The sequence below is a fragment of the Typopeltis vanoorti genome, chromosome 4 (assembly GCF_054136105.1).
Source record: "Typopeltis vanoorti isolate ZY-2024b chromosome 4, IOZ_Tvanoo_1.0, whole genome shotgun sequence".
NCBI classification, from domain to species: Eukaryota; Metazoa; Arthropoda; class Arachnida; order Uropygi; family Thelyphonidae; genus Typopeltis; species Typopeltis vanoorti.
Genome location: NC_143552.1, coordinates 118,226,004 through 118,246,824, shown reverse-complemented (window position 1 = coordinate 118,246,824; position 20,821 = coordinate 118,226,004). Strand labels below are relative to the sequence as shown.

General features: G+C 37.3%; 1 protein-coding gene across 1 annotated transcript in view; it reads right to left on the bottom strand.

The window, feature by feature from the left end:
* Nucleotides 1-20,821, bottom strand: part of LOC150107634 (uncharacterized) — a 276,919-nt gene that overhangs the window by 34,786 nt on the left and 221,312 nt on the right. The window contains exons 9-10 of the mRNA XM_090392144.1: nt 15,045-15,263; nt 7,479-7,677 (exon numbers count right to left, since the gene is read on the bottom strand). Of these exons, the coding sequence (XP_090248270.1) occupies nt 7,479-7,677; nt 15,045-15,263 (418 nt within the window). The remainder of the gene's footprint in view (nt 1-7,478; nt 7,678-15,044; nt 15,264-20,821) is intronic.

Below are 20,821 nucleotides of genomic sequence, written 5' to 3'. Positions count from 1 at the left end.
TTCTACTAAAGTAGAAATGGAGAAATGTTTTGATGCTTTAGAGAAAGCAACTGACACAATGAATAAAGAAAAGTTGATCCTTGTTGGCGATCTAAATAGCAAAGTAGGAAATGATTGTCAGACATACAAAAATATTTTGTGAAAATTTAGAGAAAAGAGCAAAGCTAATAATAATGGCAAATACCTGTTGGATTTCTGTTGAGGACAAGGAGTGGTTATCACTAACACCATGTTCCAACTTAAAAATGTGCACAAATTCACATGGAGAGAAGAGGCAAGGAATAAGAAAAAATCTCATTGACTATGTTATTGTTGATAGTGATGTTTTCTCCCTGGTGCGGGACACCCGAGTGTACAGAGGATTTGAAATTGGAAGTAATCATTATTTAGTCTTGAGCAGGATAAAATTGAATTTCATATTGAAAATAATAACATGTAAGAAAGTTTTAAAGCGAACAAAAGTTGAGCAGCTCTCAAATGTGAACTGTAGACTAAAATACACAAAGATTATTGAAGACAAAATGAGAGAATTTGAGTAAAGGAACCAAACCTTGGAGATTCAGTTGCAAGCTTTGAAGAAAACCCCGATTGATTCAGCCAGAGAGGCATGTGGTGAAGTTGTCTGCAAGGATAGAAAAATGAGAACTCCATGGTGGGCACAGGAAGTTAAAGAGACAGTGAAGGAAAAGAAGAAAGCATATCAAAAAGTTCCTGGCAAATAAGTCACCTTTTGCTCTTAGAGAATACAGAGACAAATGTAAGAAAGCTAAACACTGTGTAAAACTAGCTAAACAAGTCATTGGAGACTTTGGCAAGAACATAGAAAATAAATATAAGGAAGGCAAAATATTCTGGAAGTTGTTGAAGAAGATTAGAAATGGAGGAAAAAGTGCTGTAAAAGGAGTTAGAGATGATAAAGTGACATGAAAAATGGGAGAAAAAGATATCCTTGAAGTATGGAGTAATTACTTCGAAAAATTGCTAAATGAAACAAGCAGTGATAGCACAGTGGTAAAAAACAATCAACAGGCATACGGTCAGGAATACATATCTATACCTGAAGTAGAAAAAGCCATCAAAGGCTTTAAATGTAGAAAGGCAGCAAGAGTAGATGATATTCGACCAGAAATGCTGAAGTATGGTGGTATAAAAGTCTTACAGTGGCTGCACTGCATAGTTCAAAAGGCCTGGACAGAGGGACGAATTCCCGATGATTGGAGTAGAGCTCTCATAGTACCCATATATAAAAAGGAAATAAAACTGAATGTGAGAATTACAGAGGTATTTCCCTACTGAGTGTTCCTGGTAAGGTTTATGCAAGTATACTTGAGAAACGGAGAAGAATTGTGGAAGAAAAGCTTGGTGAAGAACAAGCTGGATTCAGGTCAAATAGAGGCTGTAAGGATCAGATCTTCACTTTACGACAGATAGTTGAAAAATCATGGGAATATAACAACGATCTGTATTTAAGTTTTGTCATTCTGGAAAAGACATATGACAGGGTTCCAAGAGAGAAGCTATTCAATACGCTACAGTTATGTGGTGTCAATGGGGCATTATATCAAGCAATACTTAGTCTCTATTTGAGTTGTAAGTCAGCAGTTAGAATTGAAGAAAGTACAGGAAGATGGTTTAATGTTAAATCTGGTGTGAGACATGGATGTACATTAACCCCTCAGTCATTAGTTATCTATATGGATCACATTATTAAGGAAGTGGTATTAAACATGATATTAAAATTGGAGATGTTAATGTCAGCTCTTTGCTTTATGCGGATGATGTTATACTTCTAAATAAATCTGCTACAAATTTGCAAGATTCCCTGACTAAATTGAATAACTGTTGTAATAGATACTGTATGAAGGTCATACCATATCTATTTCTACTGTAGTGATTCCCTTCATCAAGTCAATTTCTTATCAAATAGCCAGAATACTAAAAGCCCACAACATCAGAGTGATCTTCAAACCAACCACCAGCATCAAACATTTTTTAGGATCACCAAAAGACAAGGTGCGATTCTACAAACATCCAAGAGTATATTACATTCCATGCTCCTGTGGTCTCGCCTACATCGGACAAACTTCACGGAGTTTGGAGATCAGACAGAGAGAGAGCACTTTGGTGATGTAAACCACAACAGAAGTATTTCTTCCGGCTTAGCACATCATTTCTGTATGTCTAACCACACGATAGAATGGCAAAATAGCTCCATGCCATATTTAGACGGTGATTATAGACATATATCGTTTATTCAAGGAATCTGCAATAGTGTTAAAAACTGCCAGAAACCAGGGTACTATTCTTAACAGTTCATGGAAAAAACTCATCCTCTCTCTAAATCCATCTGAACTACAGCTAGCTAGTAATCACATTATGCGTTTACAACAAACCCGTATGCGTGATAATGATTAAGAACAATGAGTCCACTCAGTCTCTGTCATGCAAACGTGCAACCTTAGCTACTAGAGTGTTTACAATGTTTTTAATGTTCTTTTCAATTTACATTTACTAGTATTTTTTATACTTTTCCGTCAACGCCTTGAAAAAGCTAGACAGTTTGCTAGTGAAACTGGAAGGCAAAGAATGTTAAAATATTTGTATATGGTCAGTATTAAACAATAAGTTTTTTATGCTTAACTTTCAAATGACTAAATGTTTAATTTGAACAGTTTAATGAAAATATGCAGAAACGTTGAAAATGTCAACTGTGTTATGAACGGAGAACCTGTGGAACAAGTAAAACATTTCAGCTACTTAGGCACGATTTTTAGTGAAGATGGTAAATTCAATATAGAATAGACAACAGAATCAGCAAAGCTGGTATGGTGGGAAGTCAATTGAATAATTTCATATGGAATAAGAGAGAAATTAGTCGGAACACTAAATTAGGCTGTGTCTTGTGTTCAAACCAGTTTTAACTTATGGATCTGAGAGCGGGGTCAGAAGTAAAACACTTGACCAAAGACTAGAGACCGCAGATATGAGAGTCCTGAGAAAGATTAGAGGCATGAACAGATATCATTAATGGTAATACCATATTAAAAACGAATGTCAAGAAAGAACTTGACATTGTTAGCATCCAGGAATGCGTTAGCAGAGCTAATCTCAGGTGATATGGTCACTTAAACAGAATGGGAGAGGAAAGATTAGCAAAACAAGCGTTCTCTGCCAGGTTGGCAAGAAAACGATCCAGAGGAAGACCAAGATATAGGTGAATTGATACTGTACAAAGTGCCTTAGATGATAGAAATATAAGATCTGATAACAGAGTCTTGACAAGTAACAGACTGATTTGGAGGAAAATTATAGACAGGAAGTTAGTAATGATGTAAATTTTTCATGTAGTACTATCATATCTTGTACACCCCTTAGGGTACATGGCAGGAATTCGATGATGATGATGATTGTCATTTCTGTATTTATCGCAATGTTTATATTTCAATGTTTCCGTCTCTTACTGAATATGTATCTGCTCATTTACAAATGACCAGTTAAAAAAAATAAAAATTAAAAAAAAAAACTGTGATGATTCAAATTCAGCAATGAATTTGAATTTCATTGAAATTCAAAGAAAAAACAGGAAGAAAAATAGAAAGTAATTTATTATTTCTTGCTCACTTCAGTTATTTTTTTTTAATATCAGCTGCACACACAAGAGGTCCCAAGACCTATGCCATAATAGTGCTGTGCTTGTGGGTAAGTGAGAGATGAAAGAAGTTTCTTGATGTGGTTTGGTTTTTGAAAACCTGAAGATTGTAATTATTAGGGAAGACAGTAAGGGAGAGACATTTCCAAACAGCAAAGGTGTAGGAAATGAAAGCAGAGGGTGAGAAGCTGGTTCGATGAGTCTGGAGGTAGTAACTGGGTGCTGAATGGCAGCTACTCATGTTTGTTAAGGTCATCATTCAGAAAACTTTCAATGGGGTTTAAATTATTGCAAAAAAAATTAATAATAATACACACACATGCACATCCCATTATACCTTAAAATGTGATCTTACTATTTTCATGCTGCATGTTATTTATAAATAACCACTATGAAGTATCCAGATTATCAGTGAAATTGAACTTTAAATATATATTATTATTGTACAGGCACCTCCATGGAGTCTGAACACTCATCACAGGTGACCCAAACTATCCTCCACACAATCTATTATATCTCTCCATCAATTCATTAACAATGTACTCACAACTGACACTGGCAACCCATTCCATTTTTTCACAACTCTCCAACAGAAAAATCCATTCCTCACACCTTCTACTAATCCTGCATTTACTCAACTTCCAGGCATGATCTCTAGTTCTATACCCTCTAGCCAAGTGCCAAAACATTTCCCCTGCATCAATCCAATAAAAACTCTTTAACTTAAATGTTACTATTATATCCCCTCTTTTTTGTCTACTGACTAACTTCTGCAATCCACACACACACTCTCAATCTATCCTCATAGGAAACATTCCACAGACCACTCACCATCTTTATAGCTCAACTCTGAATATTCTGCACCACTTCCTCATTCCCAAGAAACCCAGGATACCAGACCTGGGCACAGTAACCTAGATGTGTACATATCAAGGCCATATAAAGAGAATTAATAACTTCATTATCTCTACTTGTCAGTGTGTTCTTCAATAGCCAAGTAATGTTATGAGCTACCTTGGCAAACTTATCAATATGTGATTTAAACTTCAACTCTAAATTCCTAGTTTCATCTATTTCATGGAGTACAGCTTCATCAATGTGGTATACAGCTGATAACTGATTTATCCCAAAATGCAAACTTTACATTTCTCCAGATTAAAGTGATGCCCATACTAACAGAACAGCCTATTTAAATCATCCTGCAAGCTCTCCATATCATCTTGATTAACTATTACACTACCTAATTATTTTACATCATGAGCAAACAACTGAATATTTCCATTCAGATTATTTCCTATGCCATTTATGTACAAATTAAACAGTAGTGGTACTAGCATGGAACCTTGCAGCACATGATGAGTCACCTGCTTTCTCGTGGATTCTGCTCCTCCATATGCCAGTGTTTGATATCTGCATAGAAGCCATCCCCTTATCTATTTAGCCAGTGGCACATCTTCCCATTTGTTCTAATTTGCAACAGAGGTCTATGTGGTATTCTGTCAAAAGCCTTTGCAAAATCCAGAAGTATCACCATGTAGCCATTTCCTCTAACCAGCTCAGCTGTCACTCTATTATAAAAAGTTAGTAAATTGTTAAGGCATGACCAACCCTTCACAAAACCATGTTGTCCCTCACAGAGTATCATATTCTTATCCACCCATTATTGAATTCTCTTGTTGACAAATTTTCCAATACTTTTACCACCATTTCTGAGATTCTGATTGGTCTATAATTTGCTACTGCTGTACTTAGAACCTTCCTTATGCAAAGGAATTATTGCTGCTCTCTTTTAAATCCTTTGGAACTCACCAGAACTGAGACTTAAATTAAAGAACCTAGTCAGAGGCATTACTCTGACTAGATTCTTTAATTTAAGTTCTCTTACACATCATAAAAAGTGAGCCGATATCCCATCTAATCTCACAGCTGCATTTGCATTGAGATTCTGCAATATTCTGAGCACCTCCAGTGCATCCACCTCTGTTTCCACATCAGTTCCTGTCACATATGTCGCAATATTAATTTCACTTGAATGATATACTTTTATAAAATGGTCATTCAGTAACTCAACTATTTTATCTGCTTCTGTTACCTCATCACAATCAGTATTCATTAAGGTTATTCTTCCACAGTCATTCTTCCTCTTACTTGCCACATAATGAAAGAATTCTTTGGGATTTCCTATGTTATGCTTGCTCTGCTCGGCTAGTTTCTACTTGTAATCTGATTCTCCCTTCCTCACTACGCTGATCACCTTTCTTTCTTGTACTGTTTATGAGCTTGCTAGTCACCTTTCTCCTTATATACTCTCCACAACAATTTCTGTTTTTGCAACTTATGCCTAATAATACCACTCATCCATCTAACTCCAACCTGATTTACTCTCCTAAGGTATAAAATTTAATGCTGCTTCCTCTAGATGTCTCTTAACTATCTCCTATGCACTATTAATATTCTTTCCTTGCAAAGTTTATGCCATGGCACAGCTTCAACTTTCCTCCTAAGCATGTCATAATCACCCGCCTTGTGGTTCACATATACCCCTTCTTGACAGAATATTCCTCATGTTTTGCAATTTCACAAGTCAAACTGCATGGTCATTTTTACCAATTGGAGGCAATGTGGCAACCATGGTTTTATGGAGAGCTCTTCCGATCCCATGACTAGGACCAATACTCTTGTACCCTGAGTCCTCTCCATCACATGTTGCCTCAATGAGTTATCTCTCAGCAGTCCATTTCCTTCCACTCATGTGATCTTTCTTCCTTCCAATCTATATCTCCATAGTTGAAGTTCCCAATAATAATCACTCAACCTGCACTAATAGTAATTTGTTTATGCATGTCTTCCAGGTCATTCCAGAAACTCCCTGGCCTAAACCACCAACCACATATTTTATCTTACTGATCTTGATCTTGCACCAGACTGCTTCAAATGAACAGCTACCCTCCTACTTATCTCCTTTTTGGCTGAAATTCATCTGCTATGATCAGCACTTTCCCTTCCTCATCTTATCTTCTCTATCCTTCCTGAAAAATACTAAACCCTTCACATCCTATCCCTGCAACTACATCGTCTGCTGTTAGCCAAGTCTCACTAATGCCTTATAACTTTTGGTGAGGTTGCACTAACCAATGCCAAAAATTCCTCCCTCTTGTTCCTGATACTTCTGGCATCAGTATACAGAAACTACAGCAACTCTTGAGGTCCCCAACTACCTTATTTCCTGAATTGACTACCCTATTCAATATTTTTGCTTGAGAGACTAAGATTCTGCACTTGTTGGTCATTCTCACACTCACCTACATCCGCCTATTTGCTTAAGTTTTCTTAGATTTTTACTTCGGCATGCTCGGTGAACAAAGCTCTCTCTAGACACCTAACATTAAAACCATTCAGTCACAGTCCATCAGCATACAAATACTTCTTTCCATCAAACTCAGACCACAGATGCATAAATTCTGCCTTATTCCTTCTGCACTATATATATACATATATGCATATCTGATTTTAGACTGATCAAAATGTTAATGGTGATATGTATCAGTAATTGAGATAATGACCATCTTTAATGTAATAGTTCTTCATGAATATTAAATTTTTTTTTTTTCGTTTACTCGCATTACTGACAATTGGACAGATAGAGAACTGGCAATATTATATATATATATATATATGAATAACATACTTCTACCTCTTACTATGACAGAACAAGAAAATATATTAACACTGTGCTGAAAAAATAAATTTAAATTTTGAATTTATCATTAAAATATCTAGGCAAGCATGTCTAAAAATTACACATGCATATACACATACACATACTAACCTTTCTTACAGTATTGCTGTGGTATTCCAAGATCTTGCAATTCATTTTCGACTGTTAAAAACCATTCCATTTGTCCTATATATAACTTTGAGACCACTTCTTCCAGCTTGATGAGTCTACTAACAGTCACAATCACTCCTAAACTATTGACTATATCTTTCAATGTGGAAGAAGTTCTACCATTTTCCTTTATTTTCAACTAAAAATAAAAATAATATTTCATAACTATATTAATCATAAATCATTATTTAAATAAAACATTGTAAAAAAGAATACATTTTAGCTGCTAAAGCACATATGAAATTGAGAATCTTAAAAATAAATACCTAAATAAATCAATGGTATGCACTGCACTCTATATCTATCCTACATATAAAATTATAAGCCTTTTTATGTCACGTTTTTTGAAACATTTTGAAACTCAGGGGCTACCCCCGAGCGTTGAGTCTTCAAATTCAAGGAGAGCTGGCCTACCAATCCGGAACTGAGGGGGGGGGCAGAACCCCTGGCACCTTTTTTTTAATATGAGTGCAAGACTCATATTTAAAAAAATGTCAAGGCAGATGTCAACTCCCTGGCACATTCCTTCAGAATACATGGTGATATATTATCAAGTCCCACAGTCTTATTAACATCTAATTTGCTCAACTCTCCATACATCTCTTGCTCACTTACAGTCAGTCTCTCCTCCCCATCATCAACTGCTCTCAATCTCTCCATGAAGTCACATTCACAAGAGTGAAAGACCTTTATGAACTGCTCATTAAGTATCTCCACCACACATTCTGAAACAGCTGTCTTCATACCATTTTCTCCAATCAATGTCATCCTTCCATAATCATTCTTTGTTTTGCTGGCTATATATCAAAAGAACTCCTTAGGATTCTTTTTGGCTTCGTTAGCTAACTGCTGTTCATACCTCACTTTAGCTACCCTCACCAACCAAGTCACCTGCCTTGCCTGGACTTTGTAAACCTTATGGAATTGGTTATTTCCACTTCTCTTATGCTGACTCCATAATGCCCTTTTTCTCTGTATCGCATGCTTAATCTCTTTATCCATCCATCTCACACCTACCTTATTTAACCTTCTCACCCTTGGAATACATTTAGACATTGCATCTACTAGATAGTTTTTGAAAATCCCCAAGCTGCATTGATCTCGTTTCCAGCTAACTCCTCATTCCATGCTACACCTGCAAGCCGTCTCCTCAGCTGTTCATAATCATCCCCCCCCCCTTGTAGTTCCACATATACCCTTTTCTCACAAAGGTCCTTACACTGCTGGCAACCACCCAGGTAATCACCTCATGGTCACTCTCACCAACTGGTGGATGATTTGACACCTCATTTATAATTACATCCTCTGGTGAAATGACCAAATCCAAGACCTTCAATCCTCACGTGCCCTCTGTTACATACTATCTGAGGTAGTAGTAGTAGTTATCCCTCAAAAACTCGAGAAACTCATTTTCTTTACTTACAGTTGCTATCTCCTCATTCCAGTCTACACCGCCATAATTAAAATCGCCCATAATGATCACCCTTTTCTTATTTGCTTGGCTCATACATTTCATTATCACCAGCCTGTGAGATAGAGGTGAATGGAATCAATTTCATTGATTCCATTCACCTCTATCTCACACCATACTGCCTCAAAACCACTGGCACTATTTCCCTCTTGCATCTCTACTTTGTATGGACATAACTCTTTCTCTATCATCAACAGCACTCCCCCTCTCTTTTTGTCTCTTCTATCCTCACAAAACACATCATACTTTTCCATCTCTATTCCTGTCAGGATGTCGTCCTCTTCCAACCATGTCTCACTTATTCCAACAATCTTTGGGTAAGCAGACGCAATTAGTGCAACCATTTCATCTGCCTTGTTTCCTACACTTATAGCATTTGTATGCAAACACAACAGCTCATTTCTGGATCTACAGCTAGTTCCACTGATACCACTCATTTGATGTGATCTCTCCATGCTCAACTGAAGCCATTTCCCTTTCTGCTTGTTCATTTTGGAACCGGCTTCAATTCCAACTGTTTCCTCTTGATCCCAGTTCATCCCATTCCTTTCCTGTCTACATGCTCTCACATTCTCTTGGTGCATCCACCTTTCTCATGCTGTGTATCCTTGTCAACCCTGAGCCACCCAGTTTCCCTGTTCCTCTTGCACACCCATTCTCTCATTTTCTATACTCATGCCACTCACTTCCCCATTCATAATCACCTCTTCACTCTCTCCTGCTCTTCTACATCATTTCCCACTTTATCCGATTCATTCTCTCTACTCACTTCTCTACCTTCCAGCGGCTGTCTCTCCAAGCGACTCACACCATACCCACTCAAATGCAGTCTATCGCTCCCATACAGTTCACTTCATCCTTTGAACTCATTCCACACATTAACAAACTGTACTCCCCTCTCCTTACACATTTAAGCCAACATATCATTCATAATCCTCGCTCTCTGCCTCATCTCACCACAGTCATACTTTGGCAACACGCTTACTACCCTTCCTGTCACACTATTTTCTTTTATCCTTCCAAGCAGCCTCCTGATGTAACAGGAGCAGGAACAAGAACAAAAATAATTATTAACTAAAGTGCTAGATCAATATATAATCTTTACACCACTATCACTTCTCCTATTTATTTATTCTTATGGCTACATGAAAATGGTAAGTGAAGAGTACAATCACAATTTCCAGCAACAAATGAAGAAAATCTTAACATATAAAAGTTAATTACATAAAAGGCACAAGCAGCTTTCTAAGTCTTTTTTTTTTTTTTTTTTTTTAAATAAAGCAAAAGTAACTTGTCATAATCAAGCCAGGGGCAATTATCATCCTACTGTAACAGGTATGACAAGGCTGCATGTTGTCACAACACTTCACAACATAAATGTAGCTGTATTCTAGGTTTAAATAGAGAGCAGTTAGGTCTTGTGTGAGAAAACTTGATCCATTAGAGGGGGCCATTTCACATTACATCATCTTCTAACATAAGGAGGAGTTCTGTTGATACTTCGTGGTGAGACGGGACCATGATTTTCTGTTTCCTCCATATCCACTGCCACATCAACTACAGGTCAAGATCCAGGCTGGAAAACCAATTTAAGGCCTCATCTATCACTTTGTGGATGTCCTGTAGGGCAGTGCTTCCCAAACTGTGGGCCACGGCCCCTTTGGGGGCCATACATTTTGCTGAGGGGGGGCCGTGAAATAATGAAAACAAATTTAAAATGTTTAAAAATTAAATTCGTTTAAAAAACGAATTTAATTTTTATTATTTTTTTTTTTTTGTTCTTTTTTATATTTTAATGGAAAAAAATCACACGTTGGTGTTGGTTCACAAATTTTGCTTCTTGCGTATTTCGGCGATTAATGAATATTAGTAAATATATGCTTATTCACATAAGTTTCATTTCAAAGGTATTAATAAGAAACACAAAAAAGATTACATACGCAAAATCGTATGTAATCTTGAACATAAATTGCATTGAATATAAATATAATAAATATTATAATAATATATGCCTACATGACAATTTTTTTTCCTATGGGGGCCGTGAAATATTTTAATTTTTCCAAAGGGGCCCTTGCATCCATAAGTTTGGGAAGCACTGCTGTAGGCCACCACCGTGAAATTTGCACCTTGGGCAGTTGTACACAATATGAGTAATCGCCTGAGCCACGGGAGAACAATCACAATAAGGGTGATCTGACAGCCCCCATTTATGTAGAAGGTAGCCACATCTGCCCTGACTAGTTCTGATTCCTGTTTATTGATGACCAAATCTTCTTAGGAAGATCAAAACCAGGCTGCGGAGCACAGGGATCTTCTACCAAGGAAGCCATTGGTTGGTAGATTGTTGGACCGGTGTTCTCAACACATGTCAGATATTGATGGCAGTGCAGCTGAAGAGAGTTCGTCCATGGACCAGAGAGGCTTTCTAGATTTGAGGCGTAGACTAGGCGGGTTTATGAGAGTCTGATGTAGGAGCAGGAGTGGGTTGCTCACTGCTTTATTAAATTCCTTAATCGAGGCTTGTCTTCTCCGTATGTGTGGTGGAGCAATGTTAGATAGAGCAGGCAGCCAGGAGAGAGAGGTGCTTCTCACTGTCCACTAATTGTGCGCATGGTAGAGTTTAGCTGGGTGTCTATAATGTTAGCATGTGTACTTCTTTCCCAGACAGGTGCACAATATTCTGCTGCAGAGAATGCGAGGGCTAGTGCAGACGACTTTAGGACTTCTGCACCACAGCCCCAGGTTGTAACAGCAAGCCTTGAAATGATATTATTTCTGGTTTTATTATTGGAGAGTTTGATGATGTGCCTTTTATAGGTTAGGCTTCTGTCCAGGCTCACCCCAAGGTATTTTGGGTGAGGCTCGTGTTCTACCATTTTTCCACAGAAAGAAAGGTTGAGTTATCAATTTGTCTCTGCATTGTACAGGTGGAATACTGAGGACACTGTTTTCGTTGGATTTGGCTTCGAGTACCACTGCTTAAAGTACTCTTCCAGGGTGTTCAGGTCTGTATTCAAGGTTGATTCTAGGTTGGTAAAGGAGGTGGATTGATGTAAGATTGCTAGGTCATTGGCATACACATACTTGCTTGATCTGGTATGAGGTAGATCATACATGTAGATGTTAAAAAGTATAGGGAATAACACAGAGCCCTGAGGAAGACTGTTGTGAAGGAATCTGGGCCTGCTCTTTTTTCTGCCAATATGGACCCGGTTCTTTCTGTTGGAGAGAATAGAATCAAAAAGTTGTCAAGTTTTTTTTACACTTTATAATATTTCCTAGTTTTAGGATGAGGCCCCTGATCCAGACAGTGTCATAAGCAGATGTTAGGGCAATGAAAGTGGCTCCAGATTTAAGTTTCTTCTGGAAACGAGGAAAAGTTTCTTCTGGAATGCGAGGGCTAGTGCAGACGACTTTAGGACTTCTGCACCACAGCCCCAGGTTGTAACAGCAAGCCTTGAAATGATATTATTTCTGGTTTTATTATTGGAGAGTTTGATGATGTGCCTTTTATAGGTTAGGCTTCTGTCCAGGCTCACCCCAAGGTATTTTGGGTGAGGCTCGTGTTCTACCATTTTTCCACAGAAAGAAAGGTTGAGTTATCAATTTGTCTCTGCATTGTACAGGTGGAATACTGAGGACACTGTTTTCGTTGGATTTGGCTTCGAGTACCACTGCTTAAAGTACTCTTCCAGGGTGTTCAGGTCTGTATTCAAGGTTGATTCTAGGTTGGTAAAGGAGGTGGATTGATGTAAGATTGCTAGGTCATTGGCATACACATACTTGCTTGATCTGGTATGAGGTAGATCATACATGTAGATGTTAAAAAGTATAGGGAATAACACAGAGCCCTGAGGAAGACTGTTGTGAAGGAATCTGGGCCTGCTCTTTTTTCTGCCAATATGGACCCGGTTCTTTCTGTTGGAGAGAATAGAATCAAAAAGTTGTCAAGTTTTTTTTACACTTTATAATATTTCCTAGTTTTAGGATGAGGCCCCTGATCCAGACAGTGTCATAAGCAGATGTTAGGGCAATGAAAGTGGCTCCAGATTTAAGTTTCTTCTGGAAGCCTGCTTCAATCTGTGTTGTCAGGGCCAGGACTTGGTCACAGCAATTTCTTGCTGGCCTGAAGCCAGCTTGTTAAGTCAGGAGTGCTCTTTCGATGAGTGGTGAAATTCTTTTAAGGAGAATTCTTTCAAAGAGCTTAAAGGTGGTGCAAAGCAAGGAGATAGGTCGCAGGTTTTTCACATCATTTGGATCTTTCCCTGGTTTGGGCATGCCAATTATTTTGGCTTCCCGCCACAGCTTTGGTAGTTTACCAGTCATGATGATTTCTGAGAAAAGGGTAGCCAGCCATGTTTGGCCATGTTGACCAAGATGTTTTAGGAACTCAGGGAGTATACCATCCACTCCTGCAGCTTTGCCATTTTTGATAAGTTTCGAAGGTTATTTGTACCTCTTCGCGAGATACTGGGTGTACGAGTTCAGGAAACTCGGGTTCCATCCTCAGGATTTGTCTGGTGGAAGCTTGTACAGCAATTTTCCTGGTAGAGCTGGGATGAATCTTGGAGGTTTTCAATAAATGGTTAGCCATTTAATCAGGAGTTATCTCTATTGTTTTTTATGTTGTTGGCTCTGTTCCACCTAATTTTCTCAGAAGTGACCAGCTTCTCCAACTAGATGTGATGAAATCGAGTTCATTGATGGTTGAGATCCATCTTTTCTTTCTGTTTTTATCCAGGATTGATATGAGCCCCTTAGCAATAGTTGGATCTTCAGATTCCTCATATTTGGCTAGGAGTTCCTCACTTTCTCTACTCCAACATGAGATATACTGTTTTCTGTAGCCTCTAGGGATAGAGGCTTTTGCTGCAGATTTCAGTAGTTTAACAAATCTAGGATAGCAATTAGGAGTGGGTGGAATTGCTGTAATGGTTTGCTCGATTGCAGTCCCGTTGGACCTGCGGAGATTTCATCTAACGGTTTGTGTTCCGCTGATGACTGGGATTGATGTTCCTATCTCTATTAATGTAGGACGATGTTGACTATTAGGGAATCTGTTAAGGATGGTTCTGGTTGATGGTAGAGGGTGGTCTTCGGAGTCTTTAGTGACTATGCACACATCTGGGGTGTAGGTTCTGTTCCATCTGGCTGAGTAAAGAGTGCCGTCTTGCTTGGCATCATAATTCAAATAAAAGTTATATGAACAGCCTCTATTGTTTGTCACATCCAAGAGTGTTTAAAATGCCTTGTACATGAGTGCAACATAGCCTACAATGGACAGAACGGGAAAAAATGCTAAAAGCTACCTGGAAGAACATAAGAAATACATATACTATTGGTTCACTGTTGCATGTTAGGACTAGTAGATCATGCAGTACACAGATCTTCACAAAGGAAAAAGTATATTACTATCAGTCTGAGAAACTAATTTTGGAGTTAGTATCAGCAATGATACTAACTCCAAACACACAACCTAACCCCCTCAAACAAGTGTAGTTGCATTTATTTATCCAAAATTTGGGGGGAGGGGCTCATTTTAGGACCACCTTCAGCCTAACAGTTATAACTACTTTAATTCCAGTTCTATACACGACAGTATGATAAAACATCGGTTAGTTCTTTAATCCATTAAAATATTGAATTGTTTTCACAATTAACTGTTACTGTCTTGGGATGTGTGACAATTTTTTTGTGCTTTGAGGATGCTAGTTTGATTAAGCCTGATATTTCACTGATCCAGTGAAATATCAGGCTATGTAAATAAATAATGACATTTATTTTGTTCTTGCATGGATTTGTGCATCAGTATCATAATGCTTAATGGAATAACAACAAACATCTGAATTTTTCTATGCATCATTACAGCAGATGCAATTTTAAGATGTATGCGATAAAAGGATATTCATAAGAATTACTACATGGAAATTCTACTCATTTTCAAGCCCACTGGCTATAACAATTCAAGCCATACTTCATGCACAGAATAAGTAGGGTAAATATTAATAACCACAACAATGGGTGAAACTCACCTCAGCATCCATAACATACTGGTGAAGCTTTTGCAATGAAACGTCTTCTTCTTTTTTCAGTCGTTTTGCAGCTTCTGTTTCCAACTGCAAAGCATGGCATTCTTCTGCTAATTCTGTAATTGCTTTGGCTAAAACTTCAGCAGTCACTCCATCAGCAGGAAGCTCAACATCCAGTGCTAATCTCATGGTTTCAAGGATTCCAACAAGAAAACCATCCAGCTGTGAGAAAATATTTATTATGATGATGATCAATGTGTAATAAAGGTTATCCTGATTTCTTATCAAACTGCTGATCAAAATATTATCAACACCTAATACTGTTTACACATCTTAAATATAATTTATTTAACTATATTTTCTTAAAGTAAAGAAAACCTGTCTGTGCTAATGTTGAATATTATAGAGGTATATCTATTTATACATCCCTTGTCAACTGCAATTCAGCCCCAATTCAAAAAAAATTCCAATTTACTTCTAAATTTCATAGTACCTCTATACTGGGATATATGAAATGTCACACATCACCTAGTGTATGAATTACTGAACAACCAGAATAACAATAGTATACCAATAATGGGAAGAGGCAAAATAAAATCTGGAGTAGATGATATCAGACCAGAAATGCTCAAATATGAAAGCACAGATAAATCCCCAACGTTTTATTATTATTTGACACCTCCAGGGAGCCCAAAGACTCATCGAGGGAGGACAGCTCTGTCGCCACCACTCAATCCACCAACTGACCGGAACTACACCAACGCCATCTATCGCTGACAACCGCAGTATTTCCACAGACAATCACAAACATCTATGCATAATTCAAACTTGCAGCCTTCTGGCTGGAGAGTGGATACGCTAACCACTTAGCCAGCCATGCTGGTCAAGTGGTTATATCAATTACAAAACTTATGAATATAATGTGTTCCTGGAAACATGTTTGTAAGATTAAGATTTGTAATATGATTTTATTTATTTTTTCATAAGATATATATATACAGGGTGTTCGGGATAAATTTGACATATTTATAATTAATTATATTTTTCCGTAAGTTACATGTATTAACACACACTTCTCTTCATTTAAAAGTTTGGACCCTTCTTCATTCATATACAAGATGTCAGAAAGGATGGATAGCTGGAACCCACCTGAATCATGGAAGAGAATAACTTGTATCATGATGATTCGTGCCCGCCATCAAAATAAGGATATTACGACTGCTGCCCAATGCTCCCTGAATACAGTAAAAACAATCAGGCATGAACTAGAGACTTGCAATGGTGACTACGAGGATGTAGCAAGAAGAAAGATCCCTAGCAGACGATCTGATTGCGTTCGTACAGCAGAATTCCTCGCAAATCTGCAGGAACAGGTGTTGAAGAACCCTGGCATTGGAATTTGGGCTTTGTTCGTGGAGTTGCTAACTGTAGTCAAGCCCTGGATAACAAGGGTAGCCAATGGTAGGCCGTATGTATGGCAGCAGGATTCGGCCCCTTGCCACACCACTGGGAAAAGTCAAAAATGGTTGTCTGAAAATTTCTACGACTTCACCAGTCCAAATGTTTGGCCTCCAAACTCCCCAGACCTTAACCCCATGGATTATTTTGTATGGGGCGCAGTTGAAAAAGACACCAATCGCACTTCCAGTAATACAAAAGCCCAGTTAATGGATAAAATTAAAACAGTTTTTGCGGCCCTTCCCAGGGAGACTGTAGCATCAGCTTGTTCGAGGTTCCGAAGCAGAATTGAAGCTGTGATCGATGCTAATGGTGGTTATTTTGAGTAAATCTTGTTGATAGTATTGTAATTAACTCTGCCTGTAATGTTTTTTTGTCAATTCATTAAATTTAATAGATACAAAGAAGATTTTCTTTTTCCTTACGAAACTGTCAAATTTATCCCGAACACCCTGTATATATATATTAACTTTATTCTAAAAAAATTCAATTTTTAATATATATTTTTAATTCAATATTACCAATGGCAGTACAGTGGTGTAAGTTGATTTTTAGTGTGCTCCTCTTAAAATTGAAAGGATTTCCTTTTATACGTGGGCGGTTCAATAAGTAATAAGACTAATTTTACTGTGGCGAAACCACTCATCACAATATTAATTTCTGTGGAATAAAGAAATATTGCTGTCTGTATTAACAAAAGAGGTTGATAGATGGCGTATATGGGCTGATGTGCCAGAGTGTCACGTGACTAAATGCAAGTGTTCATCTGCGCACCTACGAGGCGCAACCAGTCTTCGAAATGGAAGCGTCCTTGGAACAGTGTTATGTGATTAAATTTTGTGTGCGTTTGCAAAAATCGGCATCGGACACTTTTAACATGATACGCGAAGCTTTCCACAATGAAGTAATGTCGAGGGAAAGTGTTTTTCGCTGGCATATTATGGCAACATTGCTGAAGAATGGCTTCTTATTGCATCACGATAATGCAAGGCCACATATTGCTGGTTGTGTAGTGGACGTTTTGCAGAAGAACAACACAGATATCCTACCACACCCTCCATACAGTCCTGATCTCGCACCGTGCGATTTCTGGCTGTTTCCTCAGCTCAAGAAACCACTAAGAGGCTGCCATTTCGAAAGCAACAAAACATGTGTAAAAGCTGCGGAGGCAGTTTTGAAAGAACTCTCAAAAAACGGGCTCTCACATGTGTTTAAGAAGTGGACGCAACGTTGGGACAAATGCATCGAGTCTCACGGTAGTTACTTCGAAAAAAGACCATGTAAATGATGACGATTAAAGGTAATCTGTTTTCTGTATAAATATAGTCTTATTACTTATTGAACAGCCCACATACATGTAATTCTTAGTTAGATGCTTCTTTGAAGTTAAGTATGTATATTTTCGTGTGGAATATTTTTGTAATTAATATAATCGGTTTGTATTTGGTATAGTATCAGATTTGTAAGTATCAAATCATTGTTAAGCCTAATCTCGCAATCAAATTTAGAATGTGTAGGTTGGTTTTTAGTGTACTTCCTTTTAACCAGAAAAATGTTATTTTATAAGTGTGTGTGATACTCAGTTAGATGCTTCTTTGAATTTAAGCGTGTAAAATTTTTGTGTTGGGTATTTTTTATTTATTTATTGGTTTGCATAAATGAATTTATTATTGGTGTCACAAAGATTACTGAGGAAATAATTATTGGATATGCTTGTCTGATTGTATTAAAGGTACTTCAGTGAAGATTTATAAATATGTGTTATATATTGAATACTTACAAGTGTTTTGGGTAAGTTGACTAGTTTGTAGTGAGAATGGTATTTAATAGCAAGTTAAAATATGGAAACCCAGCAAATTTGTTTTAAACAGAACAATTACCAGACCAATATATTAGCCATCTTCTATCGTTACTTTCAAATTAAGTCTTAGTAGATGTGACATTAACATGTGAGGGATTGAGTTTAAAGGCTCACAAAATGGTGCTATCTGCATATAGTCCTTTCTTTCAGAGCTTATTTCTCGAATATTCTTGTAAACATTCTAGTTACCCACAATAACAAGAAATATTGATTTGAAAACAATTGTAGACTTCACTTACAGTGGATAGGTGAAGATTTCATAGGACTAGCTTCCTACACTCCTGAAAGCAGCTAAGTCACTGAAGGTGAAAGGTTTAGAAGACATCAAGGGTAAAGAATAGGGTAATTTGGATATTATAAAACAGGAAGTAATTCAGCAGAAGTCAAGTTTTCAAGCTTTGCCTCCCAGTGGAGTAATTAAACAAAGGTAATCATCCCTAGACTTTGTCAATACTGGTGACAACAGAAAATGTTCCAATATATATTCCAATAATCCACTTCACTAAGAACTTTTATTGTTAAAAGACCATAAGATTTAATGATTAAAAATACAAAGAGCCAACAAGTTTCACTAGCCACTGTCTAGCATTTTCAAAGCTGTACTGGTGTGAAAACAAATGCATCAAGTTACGTGAAAACATACACTTTAGTAACTGCTAGGCCATTACATTTGATAATTCATATTTGATGGCGTGCATGTATTCGAATGCTTCAGTTAGAATCCGGTACATGACCACGGGATGTGTAGTTTTTCACATGTAGTTCTGTTAAGCTGAGAGAATTGATGAGATATTTCCATATGTCTTTAAGAATAGCACCTTGATTTCTATTTAAATTATTGCCTGTGCTTCTTTGAAAGTTCTGTGTCTGTAGTCATTCTCGATGTAAGGCATAGAACTCTTTTTCCAATCTATAACATGATCTGATGTTGAGAAATGATGAGCTAAACCAGATGTGATGATTCTATTGTGATTGACATCCCCCCACATGTCCCTTCTGTCTTATTTCAAAACTTCTAGAATACACTGGACAGAAAACTTCTGTCCAACGTAAGAAAGGTCACACGTGCATGGAATTTCATATACTCCAGGAAATTAGAAAAAACTTACCTCATCTTTGGGTGATCTTAAGACTTGTCTGATCATGGTAGTTGGTTTAAAAACCACTCTGATGTTATGACTTTGAACATTCTTGCCAATTTTGTAGATACTGAATTAATATATGGAATGACGGCTGTAGACAGATATTGGGATTCTGTTCCACGTTGTTGGAGGTTGACTTTAAAAAGCAATTTGTTTAAAATGTTAGAAGGGTATCCATTCAGGGATAGAGTGTTAGCTATTTGTGACAGTTCTCTCTGTACATCTACTTCTTTCGAAATAGACCTTAAAGCTCTATTATGGAGCATATGAGTGATGCTGTGTTTCTGTGATCTATGATGGTTAGACGAATAATGTAGATATCTACTGCCTGTATCTGTGGGTTTCTTGTAAATGGACAGTTGGACATTGTTATCTTCTCTCCTCACCAGTATGTCAAGAAAGGGTAGTTCTTTGTTCTTCTCCAGTTCCATAGTGAATTTGATCTTGTTATGTAGTGAGCTGATTTTATTAAGAAACACGAGAAGGTTTTCCATGGTATCCTTCCAGATGATGAACATGTCATTGACATATCTCCTCAAAATCAATGGTTTAGGTGAAATAGTGGAAAAAATATCCTTTTCAAATTTTTCCATAAATAGGTCTGCGCATGGTGGTGACAGGGGGCTACCCATGGCTAGACCTTCCGATTGTTTGTATACTATGTTATTTACTTTGAAGAAATTTGATTTCAGGCAATGATGAAACAACTGGGTGATGTCCTGAGGAAAGAGATCTTTTAGAATGTTGACCACCTCTACAACCGGTACATTAGTGAATAAGGACACTACATCTAGATTAGCCATAATGTCCATTTGTGATATTTTGATACTCTTGATTTTTTCCACAAATTGTTGAGAGTTTTTAATATAGGTCTCTGTTTGTCTAATTTTTCCTTTCAATAAATTTGCCAGATGCTTTGCTAGTAAGTACATAGGTGAGGATCTCCCATCAACTATTGGACGAAGTGGTACGTTTTCTTTGTGAATCTTCGGTGCCCCATAAAGGTGTGGAGTAATAGGGTGTAAGGATTTAAGTTGTTTTTTTAGTTCATCCGACTAACCGGTCATATTGCAGATAAAAGCGTTAGTCTCCAGATGATTACTCATGATGGGATTTTTATCTAAGACTTGGTAAGTGGAACTGTCTGCTAGTAACAAGTTAATCTTATTAAAGAAATCTTTCAAGTTGAGAATGACTGTTGAATTTCCTTTTGAATCCATATGTATCATATGGATTGAACATATTGAATATTCAATCCAATATTCAATATATTGAATATTGAAAGATATTGAATCCATATGTATTACCCTGAATTTTAT